Source organism: Rhinoderma darwinii, chromosome 5 (genome assembly GCF_050947455.1).
Source record: "Rhinoderma darwinii isolate aRhiDar2 chromosome 5, aRhiDar2.hap1, whole genome shotgun sequence".
In the NCBI taxonomy this organism is placed as follows: domain Eukaryota; kingdom Metazoa; phylum Chordata; class Amphibia; order Anura; family Rhinodermatidae; genus Rhinoderma; species Rhinoderma darwinii.
Window position 1 is genome coordinate 204616089 of NC_134691.1, and position 21492 is coordinate 204637580.

Consider the following 21492-nt stretch of genomic DNA (forward strand, 5'->3'; position numbering starts at 1 on the left):
AGGGAGGTTGGGCTGTGTGGCACTATACTAAGTGGGGGGGGGCTGTGTGGCACTATACTAAGTGGGGGCTATGTAACACTATCTACTAGGGGGGCTGTATGGCACTTTTTACAAGGGGGAAATCTGTGTGGCGCGCTATCTACAGGAGGCACATAGGGGGCATCATTACTTTGGGGGCACAAAGTGGGCACGTTTACTGATGGAGCACTTTTATTGTGTCGAGCAGTGAGGGGTCATTATTACCATCTGGATTACGACTGTAGATTACGAGTTGTGGATTGCGAGTTTAATTAGATGGTGGGTTATAGGTGGGGAGGGTGCTGGAAAAGAAAGAAACCATCATGTCTGTGTGTCAAATTCTGCAGAGATGAGTCGTAGTTGGAATAAGTCGTCACAGTGGTCTGGGCCAGTTAGAGAAAAAAAGGGAAAGTGAATGACTAATCAGAGAAAACATCACCTGTGAGTCACTAGATATAAATGTGATGTAATCACTTATATGGTCTGCAGAGCTCCTGTGTAGAACTGACATCTACCACTATACGGTCACTACATGATGGTAATATCGGTCTTTGTATAGTGTTTTTTTAATCAGTAACAATATGGGGGTATAACTCAGTAACAGTACGGGGGTTTTATTCAGTCACTGGTTATGGTGTGGGGGTATTATTCAGTAACAGTATTGGGGTATTATTCATTTACTATGTGGTTATGGTGTGGCGGTATTATTCAGTATCAGTACGAGGGTATTATTCAGTCACTATGTGGTTATAGTGTGGCGGTATTATTCAATAACAGTATGGGGTATTATTCAGTCACTATGTGGATGTGGTGTTGAAGTATTATTCAGTAACAGTATGGAAGCATTATTCAGTCACAGTGTGGCGGTATTCAGTAATAGTATGGTGAGATTCAGTTTCTATGTGTTATGGTGTGGCGATATTATTCAGTTACTATGTGGTTATGGTGTGGTGGTATTATTCAGTAACTGTATGGGGGTATTATTCAGTCACTGGTTATGGTGTGGCTGAATAATACCCCCATACTGTTACTGAATAATACAGTCACTATGTGGTTATAGAGTGGTGGTATTATTCAGTAACAGTGTGGTGGTATTATTCAGTCACTATGTAGTTATGGAGTGGTGGAATTATTCAGTAACAGTGTGGTGGTATTATTCAGTCACTTGGTGGTTATGGTGTGGCGGTATTATTTGGACCTTATAATGTATTATTATTGGTAATATTGGTCCTATAATATTGAGTGTTCAGTAACAGGATACAAGTAATATTTCACCTGGTATAGTGGTAGGATTTAATAACTGTATATGTAAATAGATAATTTTTTTGTGTGAGAGGGGGGACATATGCTTTGGGGCTCCTGGACGCGCTAGAAATCAGTGATGCAGATCTCTACACACACCTTCTGAATTGACTGCATTATTGATACAGTAAAGGTGTGTTCACATCAGTGTTTGGTTTCCGTTGATCGCTGCCGTCAGACCTTTCCGCTGTATGGACCGTTAGTCTCCGTTCCGTAAGGTTTCCATTGTTTTGACAGAATAGCGCAGTCGACTGAACTATTGTTTCCACAAAAAAAAAAAAACGGAAGCCTTATGGAACAGAGACAAACGAAAACCACTTGCAACGGAAACATTACCATTCAAATTAGTGGTAATGCAATCGGAAAGCTATGGTTTCAGTTTGGTTTGCGCTTATGGGTTCCCCTGACAGAAAGGTCTCAGTGAAGCCATCAATGCAACCCCAACGCAGATGTAAACAGGCCCTAATTCAGCATTTGGGGCCCCACTTTTCACTTTGCCCAGGGCCACATTTTGTCTGAAAACAGCCCTGGGAAAATGGAAATATCTTTTACTCAGTTGTTAGGGTCGCCTATAAAAAAGATAATTACTTTCCCTAAATCATGAGTTACTATAAGAGTTTGTCCACACCTAGAATAAACACTGCAGATTTTCAGCAACTGATTTCATTAAAGAAAATCTCCAGCGTAATACAGTAGCAGCAGAGTGGATGAGATTTAAACAAATTTTATCTATACGCTGCGTAAAAAATATGCCTCATTAGTCCGCATGTCAATTTATGCTCCGGAATCACTGCTTTTCTGTTGCAGATTTTCCCCATTGAATTCAATGGAGAGGTAAAACCTGCACCAAATAGCAGATGTTGCGATTTTTGCTGCGGAAAAGCTCAGATTTCACAGCAAAAATCGCAACTCAGAAAAAAAACAAAACGCTTATACTTACTCAGATCTCTATGCTTCCCCGTCCAGGCCAGCCTCTAAGGATGATGTTTCATCCAGTGTGACTGCTGCAGCCAATCACAGGCTGCAGCGGTCACATGGGAAGAAATGTCATTCCAGGAGGCCGGGCTGCAGGACATCAGAGGGGCGCATCGCCATAACTACGGGTAAGTATAGGCTTTTTTTTTTTTGCAAACTGCTGTTTTCTGCACCACTATTTGGTGCGGTTTTTCGGCTGTAATTCCCTGCTGGTCCTGGGTGGATACGCAATGTACTTTTACATGGTCTGTCTCTCTTCCCGTTAGCCGGTATTGTGCGTTCGTTTGGGTAAACACTCGGACTAGTCTTCAAGGGATCATGAGGACCCAGGTGTTTGTCTTCTCTATTAGTGAGGACTGTTTCCCAGTTTAACAACATGGGACAAAATACTTCTATTTCTCAAAATGGATCCTGCATAGATGAAAAATTATTGTATGTTCGAATACTCTTCATGGCTAATTTTTGTCTCTCTTTTTCCCTTCCCTTTTCTTTTGCTTATCCCTTGGGAATTGTTTTTGGTTTTTTTTAAGAGCAGATAAGAGATTATATATTTGTTGTGAACCAAATGTCAGTGGATATCCTTTGTCTAAATGATATAGGATTAAACTCCCCACAGAAACTTTTTTTGGCCCGGAAAGATATTCTAAATTCTTGGTGTCAAATTGTGTTTCTACAAGACACATCTGTTACCCAAACATATACGTTTTCAATCTCAAATTTTTTAAATACTTTCCATGCCAACCGTGGGCAAAAGAAGGCTGGTGTGCTTATCGCAATTAAAAATACTGTTTAAGTGAGTTGCCAGCTACAAAAAAATGAGTAGGATGAAAATGGCAAATATATTCTACTTTTTTTGTCTAGTACAGAATTGTTTATTTACTCTGGTCAACATCTATGCACCTAATATTGGACAATATAAAAATTCATGAGTTCTTTGCTCTCTAAAATTAGAAAAAATTCTGTGGGACACATTATTATTGGAGGGGATTTTAATGAAATTAGAAACTCTGAATTGGATGTCCAATCACAAACACTGCACAGACGTAGACCAATTAAAAGATATTCTGATTGATGTATATCGCCATGACAGTAGGCGATATCCATATTATATGGAACGTGACAATACATTCTATTCAAAGCCCAATAGATCATATTCTCATATTGATATTTTTTTTTCGTAGACAGACAATTGCTGCATGACATAATTAAAACAGTAATCTTGTTGATTACATGGTCTGATCATGCTCCAATTCGCACGTCGATTAAGTTAGGGTCTCATCAAGATTACACATGGAAACTAAATCCCCTAGTTCTATGTAGATACAGGAAAAAAAATACTACCGTGTTTCCCCGATAGTAAGACACCCCCGATTGTAAGACGTATCGGGGGTTTCAGGGGGGTCGGCTAATATAAGCCGTACCCCGAAAGTAAGACATATGTCTTACTTTCGGGGAAACACGGGGGTATTGCCGCCTCCTGCCCACTTCCGCGCCGCCCCCCTCTCCATACGTCACCGCGCCGTCCTGTGATGGCGCGGGTACTGAGATTGTACCCACGCGATCAGCGGCAGGAGCACGGCTGTTATACACAGCCTGGCTCCTGCTGCAACTGCCGGAATCGAAGCGCGCGCCGATTCCGGCAGTTTAACCCATTAAATGCCGCTGTCAATAGTGACAGCGGCATTTAATGTGTTTGACAGAGGGGGGAGCTCCCTCTGTCACCCGATCGGCGCCCCCGCAAACAAATCGCGGGTCGCCGTCGGGTTTCCATGACAGCCGGGGGTCTAACAAAGACCCCCAGGTCTGCCTTCAGCATCTGCCTGTTAGGCGATGCCGGAGGCATGACCTAATCGGTTGGCTGTCAGTTTTACACTGACAGGCAATAATGCTTCGGTATACTAAGTATACCAAAGCATTATATATGCGATCGGCACATCGCATAGTGAAGTCCCCTGGTGGGACTAAAAAAAAAAATGTAAAACAGTTAAATAAAGTTTGTGAAAAAATAAATAAAAATAATTCGACAATTTTTTTCCAATATAAGACATACCCCGAAAGTAAGACATAGTGGGGCTTTTGGGGATAAAAAGAAAGTAAGACACTGTCTTACTTTCAGGGAAACACGGTACGTGCAACAGGGGAGTATTTCCAGATTAATGATACTGAGGAGCTCTCAAAGTCAATAGTTGGGTGGCCCATAAGGCTGTGATATGAGGTGTATGCTGTGGAATAGAGGGAAAACGCAAAAAAGAAAAAGATCAACTGCTTAAAGGAGTTTTCCACTTTCTGACAACTGATAACCACTGGTTAGGTCATCAGTACATGATCTGTGGTGGTCCTACACCCGGACCCTGCACCGATCAGCGTACATGCCAGAAGCAGTTGGCTCTGGCTACGGAATAGCGGCCGAGCTGCAGTACTGCATCTATTCAAGTGAATAAGAGCAGACATGCAGTTCTGCAGCACGGCCGCTATGCTATGTACGGAGCCAACTGCTTCTAGCTCGATACATAGCATTATGTGCCATAACCTCCGGTGCCCACAGGCCACTGGAGTGGATGATCGGTGCGGGGTCCGGGTGTCAGACCCGCACCGATCATATACTGATTACCTAAACATCCGAAGGATAGGTCATCAGTTGTCAGAACGTGGTAAACCCCTTTAAATTACTGACGAATTCTTTAAATTAACTGAAAAAACAACAAACAGAGCAGCCTGCATACAGCATACACCAAAAGCTACAGCCACTCATTGTACAGCTAAAAGATACAGCTATTCACGGTAACCTCGTACCGGACGGGTTCAGCGACAGCGGGTTCTGCGTGTCTCTCATAATCACATCTAAGTTATGAACTTAGATGTGATAGTTTACAGATGGATCAGGACCCGCTGTCACAACCTGTCAGGTCCGCAGGACTGACGGATTCAAGACATAGAGAACGATACAGCTGCTCTGTATATAGAATACAGACCAGCTTTATCTAAAAAAGTAAAACAATTTTTTTACAAAAAGTATTTGTAAAGTTGCACCAAACACAGTGATACAGCTTTTTCTTAAAAAAAAAATTACCTTTCAAAAGGTTTACATAGCCTTTAAAGGCTATGTAAACCTTTGAAAGGCACATTTTATTTTTAGATAAAAGGTTAGTCAGTATAATTAGTGTAACTTCATAAATACCTTTCATTAAAAACTTGTTTTACTTTTTGAGATACAGCTGCTATATATAGCAGCTGTATCTTTTCCTAAATCCTGCTCCCGTCAGGTCCGCGGGACTGACTGGTTCAGTGACAGCGGGTCCTGCGCGTCTCTGACAGGAAGGATCCACCTGTTATCCATCACATCTAAGCTCACAACTCTAGTCAAAAGTATTGTGGGTAAATGTAAAATGTCAAAATCAGGACTAGATTCAATAAACGTATCCCTAAAACTATGGGATGAACACGTGTTAAAAAAAATCTGCGCGAGAAGATGAATTTGGCATATTTTCCACTACCCAACTTTAATTCCTCCTTGTAGAGTGAGGTTGGAAATAGCTCATTGGAGGAGCTATGGGATTGTATCAAAATTAAGACATTCCATAAATTAATTTGCCTAAATCCCAGTTATATTTTTATCTGAGAATTTGATCTCTTGCAGAATTATGTCCCGATTGATCGAATAAGGGATACAAACTTTTTAGATATAGTGCTTTTTTGCAATTTAGTCAGCGTAATAAGGTAGCTATATATAGGGATATCACTAATTCTAAATCGCATGGTAAACTGCCTTATATGACAAGCAGGGAGAATAAGTTTAATGCCTCTAAAAGTTTGGATGCATGCAATCAGATGGTCTAATAAATACTCCTATTGAATTAATCTTGAGGCCATTCCTAAAATACAACTACGATGGCACATGTCCCCAGTTAAATTAGCGAAGATCTATCCTAACTACTCAAATTTATGCTAGCGACAATGCAAAAGTAGGGCAGACTTAAGGCATATGTCGTGGTGCTGTCCAGTAATTAAACACTTTTGGAGGGAAGTCGTCAATTTAATTTCTAAAATTTGTAGGCAAGAAATTTTGTTTTCTAGCTGCCCTGATCAATATATTGTTTGAACTATACCCTATAAAATATAGATGAGTAGTAAACTAGATACTAAATGTTGTGAGACTAATAATTGCCTGCAACTAGAAAGAAGCGACAAATCTGGATGTAAATATGGTAATAGAAAAAGTTAATCAATGCTATACATATGAAGTCTCCCTAGTAGAGAATGGAGTACTAAAAACAGAAGATATTTAAAAAAAATGGGTTAGATGGCCTTTGATTAGGCAAATAGGCTGTGGTCTGTGGGTAAAAGTTGCTACTATAATGTCCATTGCTATCTGCTCACAATTAACCTTTCCCAAGGGGGTCTTTCCCCATTTTTCTTTCTTTCTACTTTTTTTTCCTTCATGGCACTTGCCAGGAGGATATTGGAATGGGTTGAAGGGGAATATTTGGGGGCATTTTGTCTTGCTATTGCAACGTGATGTCCGGTTATTATTTTGAATTGAAAAGACGACTCTTTAAAACAGGAGAAAAAAAAAAGAAAAAGCTAAACATTAATAGCTGGCTCCATTATCAATAAATGTCTCCATCCTGGCCGGCCTTCTGGGATGATGTTTCATCCCATGTGATAGCCGCCAATTACAAGTTGCAGCGGTCACACAAGCTGCAGCGTCATCCCAGGAGTTCGGGCTACACAGAGAACAGAAGAACCCATTGCTATGACAACGGGTAAGTATTAAAAAGAAAAATCCAGTTGTCTTTCCGCACTGGAGATTTTGCCCAAAAATCTGTAATGCAATATGATGCGGTTTTTCAGGTTTAAATCCCTGCGGGTTCCAGCGCCAATATACTGTGAATTTTTATGCAGCGTATCCGCCTTGTGTTAACATAGCCTTAGGGTATGTTCACACGGCAGCGTCCGTAACGGCTGAAATTACGGGGCTGTTTTCAGGAGAAAACAGCCCTGTCATTTCAGCCGTAACGGCATGTGCAGGCGCTTGAACGCCGCGTCCATTACGGACGTAACTGGAGCTGGTTTTCCATGAAGTCCATGGAAAACTGCTCCATTTACGTCTGAAGTAGTGACATGACACTTCTTTGGCGCGGGCGTCTATTTACGCGCCGTCTTTTGACAGCGACGCGTAAATATATGCCTCGTGTGAACAGACAAACGTCAGCCCATTGCTTTCAATGGGCAGATGTTTGTCAACGCTTTCAAGCTGTAATTTTGGACGTAATTCGGGGGTTAAAACGCCCGAATTACGTCCGTAAATAGGCCGTGTGAACATACCCTAATAGTGCAGCAAAGAACTGCACCATAACTGCACTGCAACAAAGTAGTAGAGTGCATATGTACAGCAGCTACAGCGTGATAACCATTAGTTAACAAGTAGTAAATGTAGAAAACATGATATTATGAAAAACATTAGCAGAATAAACTTTTTACCAAATGGCTATAAACAACTTACCTGGAAATGTCATTTAGCAATAAACTAAGCTTGGATACATTGTTTTCCACAAAGCCAATCATTTCCAAGTCTCTTAAAGTAAGTAGTTGATGCCTGGGATAAATTATCTGACGCTAAAAAAACAAAGATTTAAAATTAAGCTTTCGGCGTGCTAAATTTTATTTATCATATGTAAAATATTTCCAAATAAAACATGTGAGCAAAGTAATCTTATTAGGCTGAGTTTACAACTGGGATGTGAATTCAGTTTTACTGTTCAGGCATAGGAGCAGAAAAACGGAATTCATGCTATAACGGATATGTTACACAACGGAGCCAACGGCACCCGAAGGACCCCACTGACTTGTAATGACTTATAATGTCCATTGTTTTGCCAAAAAAAGAGCTCTGCATGCTGTGCTATTTTTTCCTACGCATATGACAGAATCTGCGACAGAGCGCCCAACACAGATGTGAACATATAGTTTCATAGTACGGCTAAGAGAAAATATTTGTTAATCAAGTTCAACCAAGGGATAGGAGAGGACATGGATCAAGTGAAAGGACATGGATGAAGTGAAGGGATATGGGTAAACTTTATTTTACACTATTGATCCAGAAAAAAAGTTTATATATGGCGTTCACCGTGCAGTAAGAACGACATGTTAACCATATTTTGTGGGTCAATACCATTATGGCAATACCAAATATATATAGTTTTACAACTTTTATGAAGAAAAAAAGTTAAAACAATTGTTTTCTGTCGCCATTTGCTGATTAAGCGATGTAATGGCTTTTTTGTGTGGAAGTGATTGCATTCTAAAAAAAAATGTCCTAAGGCGTTGAACCGGCGAGTTAAATAACGTACTATTTTAATCGTTTGGACTAATGCAACAATACCAATTAGGTTCACTTTTTTTATTGCTCATATAATTTTGGGTGAAAAAGTGGAAAAAGTTATTTTTTTACTTTTAGTAATTTTTTATACTCCAAATTGTATTAAACATTCTTTTATTTTTTTAGTCCCCCTAGAGGACTTCAACATGAGATTGTTAAACCACTAATGTAATACACTGCAAAACTTATGTATTGTATATTGCCTTTATCTGTGCTCTACGATTAGGCCTTGCCTCTGGCAAGGATTAAAGGGGTTGTCCAGGATTAGAAAAACATTACTGCTTTCTTCCATAAATAGTTCCACACCTGCCCATGGGTTGTGTCTGGTATTGCAGCTCAGTTCCATTAAATTGAATGGGGCTGAGCTGCAATACCACAAACAAGCTATAGGGACAGGCGTGGCGCGGTCATTGAAAGTCACCAGGTTTTTTCTAATCTTAGACAGCCCGTTTAATAAAAGATCACTGAAGGCAGACTTGGAGGCATTCAATAAGCCTTTCATTGTCATGGAAACCAATCGGCAGCCCACAAAAAATCACAGGGGAGCCGATCAGGGGACATAAGGGAGTACCTATCCTCTAACTGCTCAGATTCTAATAGTATGTCGCCAAGGGGTTAATGGGACATAAAGCGCATTCAGATTCTGGGTACCCAGATGCATAACTTTACATTTATCTACATTGAACCTCATTTGCCAAGTGGATGCCCAAACACTCAGAGTGTCCAACTCGGCTTGTAATTTCTGAACGTCTTTTATAGACTGAACATTACTACATAGCTTGGTGTCATCTGCAAATATAGAAATAGTGCTATTAATACCATCCTCTATATCATTAATAAATAAGTTGAATAATAGTGGTCCCAGCAGTGAACCCTGGTGTGCTCCACTTATAACATAGCCAATGAAGAACACAAAGAATTACCTTCATAAGTTCTTCTATGCAGGAAATGTAAATGTTAAAAATTGCAGCAGGAGATGGTGGGCCAATATATTGTTTTATATCTGCTCTGTCAACAAAGGCCATATCTATTTTCTCAGTAATGTTCGAAGTCGTCAAGATAACTACATTGGGAAACCTAAAAGGAAAAAAAATGCATATAAATCTAAATTAAAATAACATTCTACAAACATCTGCATGGTATGATGTAATGCATAGGTGGCACGAGAGCAGAATTCGACTTTGTATAAGTGTCATATTGTCACATGGCATAGATCGAACATCTCTGCTGAACCTTCATTTCAAACACTGCAAGTTTTAATTCATGGTGTATAACTCTGTTTTTCTCTCTTCCTAAATGTTCTAATGTTATCTGTGTAACTTTGGTCAAAGTGTTTCATCCTCATTAACCCTTTCAGGACTAAGGGTCATCCAGTGGCAGATTAAGTAGACCATAGGACCTAGAAAGTACCCCAAACTTGGGCCTCCCTTTCCCACAGCCGCTCTGCCGTGTCTATAGTGAACACCACCTTTCTGTGAGAGTATTGACAAATGGGTGTTATGATTCCCCTTGTCAAAGGGCTGGGTCCCTACATACTGACAGTTTCCAACCATCACAGAGTATCACACTGTGTAGGGAGACAAAGACTTTATGTGGAATACAAGGATTTCCTATAACATATGTCAGGAGAGGTAGCCGCTTCTCTATAAATCTAGTGACTCACAAATGATGTCTTCTCTGATGGGAGTCGTTCTCTTTTCTTTTCTTCTCCATCTGGCACAGACCGCTATGTCTACTTCTCCTGGTGACTGCAGTTTCCTGATGAGAAATATTTGCCCCTAGCTTCTGCAGCCATTTCCAGCCTCTCTAGAAACACGAAAATTCAGATACCAAGGACCAGCCCCATACATTAAAGGGGTTGTCTGGACACGGACCAGTTTCTCATACTGATGACCTATCCACAGGATAGTTTATCAGTATATGATCGGTGCGGGTCCGATACCCGAACCCCACACTGACTAGCTGTTGTGGCTGCCTCCGGGCACCGGATGTTGTGCAGCGTTCAGTGCTCGTAGTGCTGGGAGCAGATGGCTCCATATACTGTATAGCAGCCGTGCTGCAGAACTTCAACTCTGCTTCTATTCACTTGAATAGGTGCAGAGCTGCAGTATTGCAGCACACCCGCTATACCGGAGCCATCTACTTCCGGCACGGATATCCGATGCCCGGAGGCAGCCAGAGCAGCTGATCGTGCAGGGTCTGGGCGTCAGACCCCACCAATCATATACTGATGTGGATAGGTCATCAGTATGAAAAAAAAACTATCTGAGCCCAGCCAAACACTTTTACTCAGACAAATAAATTCGGACCTCAGACTAGACCCTAGAATACATACAGACTCCAAGCCTTCTAAACTATTGCAGTCCCCAGACCAGAACTGCCTAAACAAATACAGACCCTAGAACAAGCACCCTAAATAAATACAGACACTTGACAAGACCCCCTAAAAACAGACCTCGGACCAGACCCCTAAATACAGACCCCAGACTTGATCCCCCAATCTAATAATGACCCCCAGACCTGACACCCTAAACTAATACAGACTCAAAACGCCTAAATACAGACCCCAGACCTGACCCCCTAATCTAATAATGACCACAGACCTGACTCCCTAAAACTTATACAGACCCCAGACCAGACCCCTAAACACAGACCCCCTAAATAGAGACCCCGTAAACGAATCCATCCCCTTATACTTACATAGCAGCTCATTCTTCTCTCTGGAGTCCTGCTGCTGTTATAGGACCTCATTCACGTCCGAATTGCACCCGTGCAGGACCAGTTTTCCGGATCCCTCATAAACTTGAGTCTATTGAGGTATCCGTGAAAATGGACAGAAATAGGACATTTATTTTTTCACAGGCCCTTCACACGGTCCGTTAAAACAACGGCCATGTGAACAGCCTCATAAAAAACAGTCCATCACACAGACTACATATACGTTCGTCTGAATAAGTCCTAAGTTTTATGATCCATTCAGACCAGCTAGTTTGTTTAACTCTGAATATTATTTCCAACTTGTGTAAAGTTTATTTGATTAACTGCAGGACACAGCCCCGTTGAGCTCACCGCAGGGCTCAGAAAGGAAGGAGAGCCATTTGGCTTTTGGAGCACAGATTTTTCTGGAATGGAATTAGGACCTTATTGTGGGTTTTTAACAAAGCCCATATTAAGAAGGGGCCCCCAAAATGTCTGCAAATCTGTGGCATTGGTAGGATGTCAGATCTGGCTTCTAGCAAAATACGAAGTGGGATGACTGGCCAGAAAGAATTGTGCATACAGATTTGTTTCTGAGCCAATTAGGCTTAGTAATTTATCTGTAAAAAATATTTTCAAAAAAATTCAGCTCTGTATACCCTGTGGTGTCACTCTTTATTCCTGGGGCAGAAGTGAATTCGGACGGACACACACACATGGACACACAGCATTGAAATTGCAACACCAAGAAGGCAAGTAGCGGGTGTCGCTAAGACGTGCTAATGATCAAATTTTCAAGCACCTAGCTCCAATAGTGTCCCGTAGTTGGGAGAACAACGAACGGTAATGACAGCAGGGGGTGCGCGGAGGCGAACGGCTGGATCGTCTGATTGGAAGAATGGTGCGTAGTGATCAATTCTGTACTGCAAGTGAAATTGGGCGTCACATCCCAAGCCTAGAGAGGCAACCAGTGTAAACAAAACCATCAGAAGGCGTTTGCACGACACAGGGCCAGACATCCGTCTGAAGGTATTCCATTGACCACACGCCACCGATATCAAAGGCTATCATAGTGCACAGCAAGATGGAAATGGAGGCTGGAATGGAGGTCTCAGCTTTTCAGGATGATAAGTCGCGCTTTTTTCTTGGACCAAATGATAGCCAGAGATTGGCCTGGAGACCACGTGTGCAACGCCATGATGAAGGCCTTCACAAAGAAACTTCACACAGGTCCTACTCCCGGGATTATGGGGTGAGGTGACATAACGTACGGTAGCCGGACCCCTCTAGTCTTCATTTCAGGTACACTAACATCTCGGCGTTACATTTATTTTGTTGTGGAACCAGAGGTAGGGTCATTTCTCCAGTGTGTCCCAGAAGCAGTTTTTAACAAGACCACGCCAGGCAACATGTTCATCGTGCTACTGTGAGCAGCCTGCGTGGCCAAAACCTGACCAAGGCCTGCAGCGTCTCCAAACTTGTCACTTAACGAGCATAACTGGGACGTTATTGGTCGGCAATTGCAAAGAGAGCTGCCAGCAGACGATCCTGATAAATCAGAATGCGTGGGCGAGTGCATTCAGCGTGGTATAACATTCCTCAGACAACCATTAATAACCTGATTGATAGCATGCCAAGACGTGTAAGTGCAAGTATTTCTATGCATGGCGCTCATACTCTATACTGAATCAGGATATTTGGAATATCTGGAATATATTGGTTTCCATTTTTTTATCATTTGCATATGTATTATACACACACACACAAATATATAAAATGTGTGTATTTATATAAATATATTTTAAAAAAATCACCCTAACTCACTAATACCTAACACAATAACCCTCAACTAATGAATATTCCCTTACAGACTAACCTAACGGATAATTATGCAAATGAATTTTCTCTAACGTCGAAAAGACAGGGCAAATAGGAGGGGCGGTGGTGTACGTCTGCATGTGAGAAGTGGTATGAAGGGGAGTGTGAAAGAGGAAATAGTGGGTGAAGAATGTGAGATTGAAACCATGTGGGGGGTATTACAAAGGGAGGTAAACACTAAAAAAATTACTTTTGGTGTAATCTATAGACATCCCAATATAACTGAGAAGATGGAAGGTCAGCTGCATAAACATATGGAGTGGGCTGCACAGGCTGGTACTGTAGTGATAATGGGAGATTTTAATCACCCAGATATTAATTGGGAGTCATGGTTCGTCTACAACTGCCAAGGGGAGACATTTCCTCTACCTGTTGAAGTAAAATTGGATGGCCCAGTTTGTGGAAGTACCGACAAGAGGTGCCGCTCTGTTGGATCTGGTCATTTCAAAAAATGCAGAGCTTTTTGGGAATGTCATTGTTCGCGAAGACCTTCGTAACAGTGATCACAATATAGTTGCATTTTAAATATACTGTAAAAAACCAACAGAGGCTGGGAGGGCAAAAACACTTAATTTTAAGAAGGTCAATTTCCCCAGGATAAGGGCTGCAATTCAGGACATAGACTGTGAACAACTGATGTCAAATAATGGTACAAATGATAAATGGGAGATCTTAACATCTACTTTGTATAATTATAGTGCAAAATGTATTCCTATAGGTAAAAAGTATAAACAACTAAAATTAATCCCCACATGGCTTACACTCTCTGTAAAAAGGGCAATATATGACAAAAAAAGGGCATTTGAAAAAAAACAAATTACAAAAAGCTTATTAAAATCTGCAAAAAAGTAATAAAATCAGCAAAAATACAAAATGAAAGGCAGATGGCCAAGGATAGCAAAACAAATAACAAAAAGTTCTTTAAGGATATAAAAGCAAAAAAAGCCAAGGTCTGAACATGTAGGACCCCTAAATAGTGGTAATGGGGAGTTGGTCAAGAGAAGGCAGAATTACTAAATGGGTTCTTTAACTCTGTATATACCACAGAAAAAAAGGGAAGCTGATGTATCCGATGCCAGTGCTGTTAATACATAAATTAATATAGTTAATTGGCTGAATCTACATTGGATATGGTCCAAGCTAAGTTAAATAAAATAAAATTTCACAAGGCTCCGGGACCAGATGGGTTACACCCTAGAGTTCTTAAATAACTTAGTTCAGTTATTTCTGTCCTACTCTTCATAATATTCGGAGATTCTCTAGTGACTGGTATAGTGCCAAGGGACAGGCGCAGGGAAATGTGGTGCATATTTTTAAAAAGTGCTCTAGGTCTTCCCCGGGTAATTATAGACCAGTAAGCTTAACATCCATCGTGGGAAAAATATTTGAGGGGCTATTGAGGGACTATATACAGGTGAACGTGCCAAAAAATAATATCACAAGTGACAGGACATGGGGGGGGGGGGGGACATGATTAACTTATATAAATATATTAATGGCACATACAAAAAATATGGTGAAATCCTGTTCCTTGTAAAACCCCCTCAAAAAACAAGGGGGCACTCCCTCCGTCTGGAGAAAAAAAGGTTCAACCTGCAGAGGCGACAAGCCTTCTTTACCGTGAGAACTGTGAATCTATGGAATAGCCTACCGCAGGAGCTGGTCACAGCAGGGACAGTAGATGGCTTTAAAAAAGGGTTAGATAATTTCCTAGAACAAAAAAGTATTAACTCCTATGTGTAGAAATTTTTCCTTCCCTTTTCCCGTCCCTTGGTTGAACTTGATGGACATGTGTCTTTTTTCAGCCGTACTATGTAACTATGTAACAGACAACATGGTTTTACTAAGGACAAAAGTTGTCAAACCAACCGGATATGTTTTTATGAAGAGGTGAGTAGAAGCTTAGACAGAGGGGCCGCTGTGGATATAGTGTTTTTGGACTTTGCAAAGGCATTTGACACTGTCCCTCAGACGTCTAATGGGTAAATTAAGGATTATAGGTTTAGAAAGTATAGCGTGTAATTGGATTAAAAATGGGCTCAAGTACCGTATCCAGAGAGTTGTGATCAATGATTCCTACTCTGAATGGTCCCCGGTTATAAGTGGTGTACCCCAGGGTTCATTGCTGTGACCACTATTTTTCAACTGATTTATTAATGATATAGAGGATGGGATTAATACACTTTTTCTATTTTTGCAGATGACACCAAGATATGTTGTATTGTTCAGTTTATGGAAGATGTTCATAAATTGCAAGCTGATTTGGACACAGAGTGTTTGGACATCCACTTTGCAAATGAGGTTTAATGTAAATAAGTTATAGTACTTTGAATGTGACGATGGAAAATAAAAAAAAATGCTTGGTCATTAAGGCCCAGGTTGCATCTAGAGGGAGGGGGTTAAAAAAAAAAATAACCAACAACATACCTTCTTATTTGATCAATCTGAGTAAGAACGGCATTCACTACACGAATAGCATCAGAAGGTTCAGTGCCTGCTCTAGATGCACTTCGTGCTGCAGTAAGGCTTTCAACCTAAATTTGAGCAATAGAATTAGTTCTTTAAGTAATATTAACCTAGTGGACAATTTTAAATAAAAATAATAACAAAACACATTTTACCTAATATTTACCCACAAATTGTGCAGCCCCCCAATCCTAGCACCTTCTAAACCCAAACAGCTTTAACGTCAATCCCTGCTTCTTCATTCTCCGTATCGGTGAGGGTCCTAGAGGTCGGACCTCCACCTGTCATATAGTAACGGCATATCCTAGGGATATGCCATCACTTGATAAGAGGACAATAGTCTTTTCAGTTCAAGTACAGTTGGGTCTAGAAGTATTTGGACAATGACACAATTTTCACAGTTTAGCCTTTGTACACCACCACAATTGATTTATAACAAAGCAATAAAGACGTGATTAAAGTGTAGGCTTCAGCTTTAATTCAAGGGGTTTAACAAAAATATTGTATTCGCCATTTAGGAATTCCAGACATTTCTTACAAAGTCCCTCCAATTTCACAGGCTCAAAAGTAATTAAACATATGAATTATAAGTACTTTCATGGCTGGGTGCGGCATCTTCCATCCCTAATTTGGGTTCACATTGTGTGTTTTCGAAATGCTGGAAAGAAAAAAGCCTTGAAAAACAGATGCGTTTTTTAATTATCCATGCATTTTACAAACTGCTGTAAGCCAATGACCTGTAAATTAAAACCGGATTACAGCTGAAAGTTTGTAAAAAGCGGTTTTTAATGAGATTTTCTTTCCAGCATTTCCAAAACAACAAAAACTAACCCAAACTTATTTCATTTTAAAGATCGCTTCCTCAGGTTCTGTTAAGCGGACGTTTGGTTCCCCTTCACACTAGGCTATAGTGGGCCGGCTCTTTTTCCCTTGTTCTATTTCTGGGACCATGCAATTGAAGAGTTAGACGTAACTCTTTTGTTACTAGTTTGTAGACGTTATTTCATCTGCTGCTGACGTGTATGTACTATTTGGTGGTGAGATGGCACAGATTCCGTTGCAGTGAACCAGCACTGTCTGTATGTGACGGCGATGTGCTTTCTCTCCCCCATACATTTATATAGCAACAGAACCTCTTACGTTTTTGTACTTATGGCATGCCCGTGTTGAGGGTTTTTGATACTTGATCCACCTATCTACTTTCAATTTTAAACACCTCGTTGTGTACTTGTGTTTTTATATTTTTGTATTTCGAATGTAACAATAAAACTATATTTCTTTGTGTACTTATAGTCTCTGACTCCTTCTCATGGTTTCTAAAGCAGTAAAAGAAGCAGAAACAAGCTATGAAAGGATATGTCAAAACTAAAAAAAAACCTTCAACCTACAACAATGAATAAAAAAACCTTTCAAAACACAATGGGTGGGAACAAGTGTCGGACTGGCCCACTGGAAAACCGATGGATCCTCCAGTGGGCACAGACTCCTGCTATCCGTCATAATAAATTCAGCTGGTTACTGCCACTGGTGACGGCACTTCCCCGGTCCAGACTCCGCCTACCAGCAATGTGCTGCTGCCGATGCTAAAAGCTCCCTCTTGCTCACTCTTAGCAGTAGTTATGCTTTAGGCAGGTTGATCATTTGGGCACTAACTGAGGGCCCAGCTCAGAGGATGAAAGCTGCTAAAACTGCAATGTGATAACTTGGTGGAGTAAGAGAGGTAGCGGTAGGCATTGCTAGCACACTAAGCAGAGGCTGAGCTGCTTGTTACACTGAAGCCCTGATGCTGCTGGACAGTGCTGTCTGTGCTGGCCTCTATATAATGCAATGGCTTTCCTTCCTCACTGCACTAACTTGCTTGGTTTGGGGAAGAAAGAGAGAGACCACGCTGTGACGTCACTCACTTCCTGCCCCAGGTCCTGCATCGTGTCGGCCACATCGGCACCAGAGGCTACAGTTGATTCTGCAGCAGCATCAGCGTTTGCAGGTAAGTAGCTACATCGACTTACCTGCAAACGCCGATGCTGCTGCAGAATCAACTGTAGCCTCTGGTGCCGATGTGTCCTCGCTCGTCCGACACGATGCAGGACCTGTGAGTGACGACACAGCGTGATCTCTCGAGAACACGCAGTGTGTCTGCACTGCCAGAAGCTGGGCGTTCTGAAGAGAAGTGGATGATACTTCTCGTCAGAACGCCCAGCTAGTAAAAGTAGTAAAAACGCCCCGATGTACGCACATAATACACGCCCAGTTGGACTTTTACTTTAAACACGCCCACTTGGACTTTTGCAAGCCTCATTTGCATAAATACAAAAATGGTCATAACTTGGCCAAAAATGCTCGTTTTTAAAAAATAAAAACGTTAGTGTAATCTACATTGCAGCGCCTATCTGCTGCAATAGCAGATAGGGGTTGCAAAATCTGGTGACAGAGCCTCTTTAAGTCTGCAGGCGGCCGCTAGGAATCTTTTGATCCAGGGGTGTTCTGCTAATTTAAAATTGAAAAAGGAACTTAAAGCCGAAATCTGAACCTTTAATGTAGTAGGCCTAAGGTTCTTTTTTTAGTCCCGCCTGGAGAAAATCCAATATTAGGGGAATATCTGGATTGGTTAAAGGATTAACCTCCCTGCCTGCGAAGTTTAAGAATGCGTTCCATGACCTCAGGTATATCTTTGAGGTAATCGGTTTCCTACTAGCTAGTAGGGTGTAGATGACGGATTCTGAAAATCCTCTCTGCCTAAGGATTATCCTTTGTTTCCATGCTGTCAAGTGGAGCTTCTGAATATCTGGGTGTAATACTGGGCCCTGATATAGAAGATCTGGCCTGTCTGGAAGAACCCATGGTTGGTGTGACGAAATTTTTCTTAGCCACGTGAACCATGGTCTCTTTGGCCAGAAGGGGGCTGTCAGTATCACGCTGGCCCTGTCTTCTCTGATCTTTAAGACTCTTGGGAGTAGGTTCAGGGGGGGAAGGCGTAGCCTGTCTCTAGACTCCAGCACTGGGAGAGTGCGTCTATTGCTGTTGGGTGATCTGAGGGATTTAGGGAGAAGTACCTCTGGGTTTTTCTGTTTCTTTTGGATGCGAACAGATCTATGGATGGGGTTCCCCATCTGAGAATGATCTCCTGAAATACTGTGGTGTTCAGGCACCATTCTGATTGGTGAAGCCTTTCCCGGCTTAGGAAATCTGCCACCAGGTTGTCCTTCCCTCTGAGATGAACAGCTGATAGAGTCAACAGGTGGTGTTCTGCTAGAGAAAATATCTGTGTGGCTGCGAGTTCCCTGAAGTTGGAGGATCTGAGAGCGGTCTGCTGGTCCCACTGACCATGAAGAAAAGATGAGTCGTAATGGGCTCCCCACCCCCAGGGACTCGCATCTGTGGTCATATTGAGAGTAGGGGTTAACCTCCATGGAATACCCCTTGTGAGATTTGCCCTGTTTAACCACCATCTGAGGGACAGCCTTGCTGTGGAAGAGATGTGAAAGGGATGGTCCAGGGAGAAACTGCTGCTGTCCCATTGGTCTAGGATGTCCCACTGCAGTGGTCTGGACCTGAAGTGAGCCCATAGTACGGCTGGGATGCATGATGTCATGAGGCCTAAGACTGACATAGCTTCCCTGAAAGATGTCGTATGGCTCAGGTAGATCTCGGATATCCTGTTCATCAGGGGCCCGATTTTTTCTTCAGGGAGGAAGGTCATCTGTTTGGAGGAATCCAGCAGGGTTCCTAAGAATATACATCTTTTCGATGGATTTAAATTTGATTTCTTTACATTTATGTTCCATCCTAATCTTGTCAGTATATCCCGGACTATCTGTATGTGCAGGGTCAGAGTTGGAACCATTTCTGCTACCACCAGGAAGTCGTCTAGAGATGGAATCAGGAGAATGTCGTTCATCCTGATGTATGAGGTCATTTCCGCTATCAGTTTGGAAAATACCCTTGGGGCTTGAGAGATGCCGAAGGGAAGGGCTCTGTATTGTAGGTGGCATACAGACCCGTTGAGTGTTACTGCTACCCTTAGATACTTTTGATGACAGTGACATATGGGTACGTGATAATAGGCGTCCTCTAGGTCTATTGAGGCCATCACCCAGTCTTTGGAGAGGAGGTTTATAGTTGACGTGATGCTCTCCATGCAGAATTTTTTGTAGGTCAGATAGCAGTTCAGTTTTTTTAGGTTTATAATGACCCTGTGTTTTCCTCCTGGTTTGTTCACTAGGAAGAGGGGGGAATAAAAGCCCTGACCTATCTCTGTGTCTGGAACCTGTATTAGGACCTCTTTTTTTATAAGTGACAGAACTTCTACTTCTAGGATCTTTTGTTGGATTGGGTTCCTTAGGACCCCTGTGGGAAGGAATCTGTCTGGGGGGAGGGTTGTGAACTCTAGTATGTATCCTGTTTTTATGATTCCCAGAATCCAAGGATTAGATTAAATCTTCCGCCAATGTTTGAGGAACAGGGAAAGGCGACCCCCCCACTGCCCCCTTGGCGTCATTGTTGGTCCCTATTTTTAGGGTCCTTCTGGGGCCTGAAAAGAAAGGACTTGTGTTTTCTTGGAAATCTCGAGGGTCTAAATTCCTGTGCTCTAGGGTTAGCGTACCCCCCTCTTTTGTTACTTGGCCCTCTGGGACGAAAGGACTCTCTTGTTGGCATTGTTTGTGCCGGGAACCCCTTTTTACTGTCTGATGCCTTTTCTAGCATGTCATCAAGTGGGGGCCCGAAAAGGTAATCTCCTGAACAGGGGATAGCGCACAGCTTCCCTTTGGATCCAGTGTCCCCTTTCCAGGTCTTTAGCCAGATAGCTCGTCTAGCTGAATTCGCCAGGGCCGCTGATCTGGCGGAAAGGCGTACTGCGTCTACTGAGGCGTCTGCCAAGAAGTCTGCTGCTTTAGAAAGTGTTGGGAGGGAGGCTAAGATTTGATCCCGAGGGGTCTTGTCTTTCAGATGTACTTCCAGTTGTGCGAGCCACACTTTCAGGGATCTGGCCACGCAGGTGGCTGCGATGGCTGGTTTGAAACCCTCCGTAGAGGCTTCCCAGGTTCTCTTAAGGTAGAATTCGGCCTTTCTATCCATAGGTTCGGATAAGGAGCCTAGGTCTTCAAAAGGAAGGGAGTGTTTCCTTGAGATCTTGGCTACTGGAGCATCGAGCCTGGGGATGTTATCCCAGTCCCTGCATGCGTCTTCCTCAAAGGGATACTTCCTTTTGAGAAACTTGGGAATGCTTGTCTTTATCAGGAGTTTCCCATTCCTTTTTATTAAGGTTAGATATGTTCCTATGGATGGGGAAGGTTCTATTCTTTTTAGGTCCTAGCCCTTGAAACATAATGTCCTGGATGGACCGTGGTTCTTTGGGGTCGTCTACATTCATAGTCGCGCTGACCGTTTTTAGGAGTAGGTCAACATCCTCTGTTGGGAATAGATTTCTCTCTCCCTCTTCCTCACCTGAGGAATCGTAGGAGCTGTACTCCCCTTCTTCGCCTAGCTGGGGGTCCCCTTCAGCTGAGGAATCCGAATACAACCTGCTAGAAGAGGCGACCGGAGGATCTCTTCTCTTTCTAAGGGACTTTAGTGAGCTCCTCACTTCAGCCTTTACAATATCTTTAATGCTTGTGGCTAAATTTGTGGACTCTTCTGATATAATATTATCTAGACATTTCTGACAGAGTCTTTTGTTATAGGAAGATGCGGGTTTCTTTTTGCATATCGCACATTCCTTGTTATGGGCCTTATCCTGCTTTTTCCTAGGACAATCCATGGCCTAAACATATGTACAA

The 21492-nt window shown here is 42.1% G+C and overlaps 1 protein-coding gene across 3 annotated transcripts in view; it reads right to left on the bottom strand.

Moving 5' to 3' along the window:
* Positions 1-21492, bottom strand: part of TRIP13 (thyroid hormone receptor interactor 13) — a 202918-nt gene that overhangs the window by 7566 nt on the left and 173860 nt on the right. For all 3 annotated transcript variants that reach the window (XM_075826882.1, XM_075826881.1, XM_075826883.1), the window contains exons 10-12: positions 15677-15783; positions 9598-9751; positions 7799-7911 (exon numbers count right to left, since the gene is read on the bottom strand). In XM_075826882.1, coding sequence (XP_075682997.1) covers positions 7799-7911; positions 9598-9751; positions 15677-15783 — 374 coding nt within the window. The remainder of the gene's footprint in view (positions 1-7798; positions 7912-9597; positions 9752-15676; positions 15784-21492) is intronic.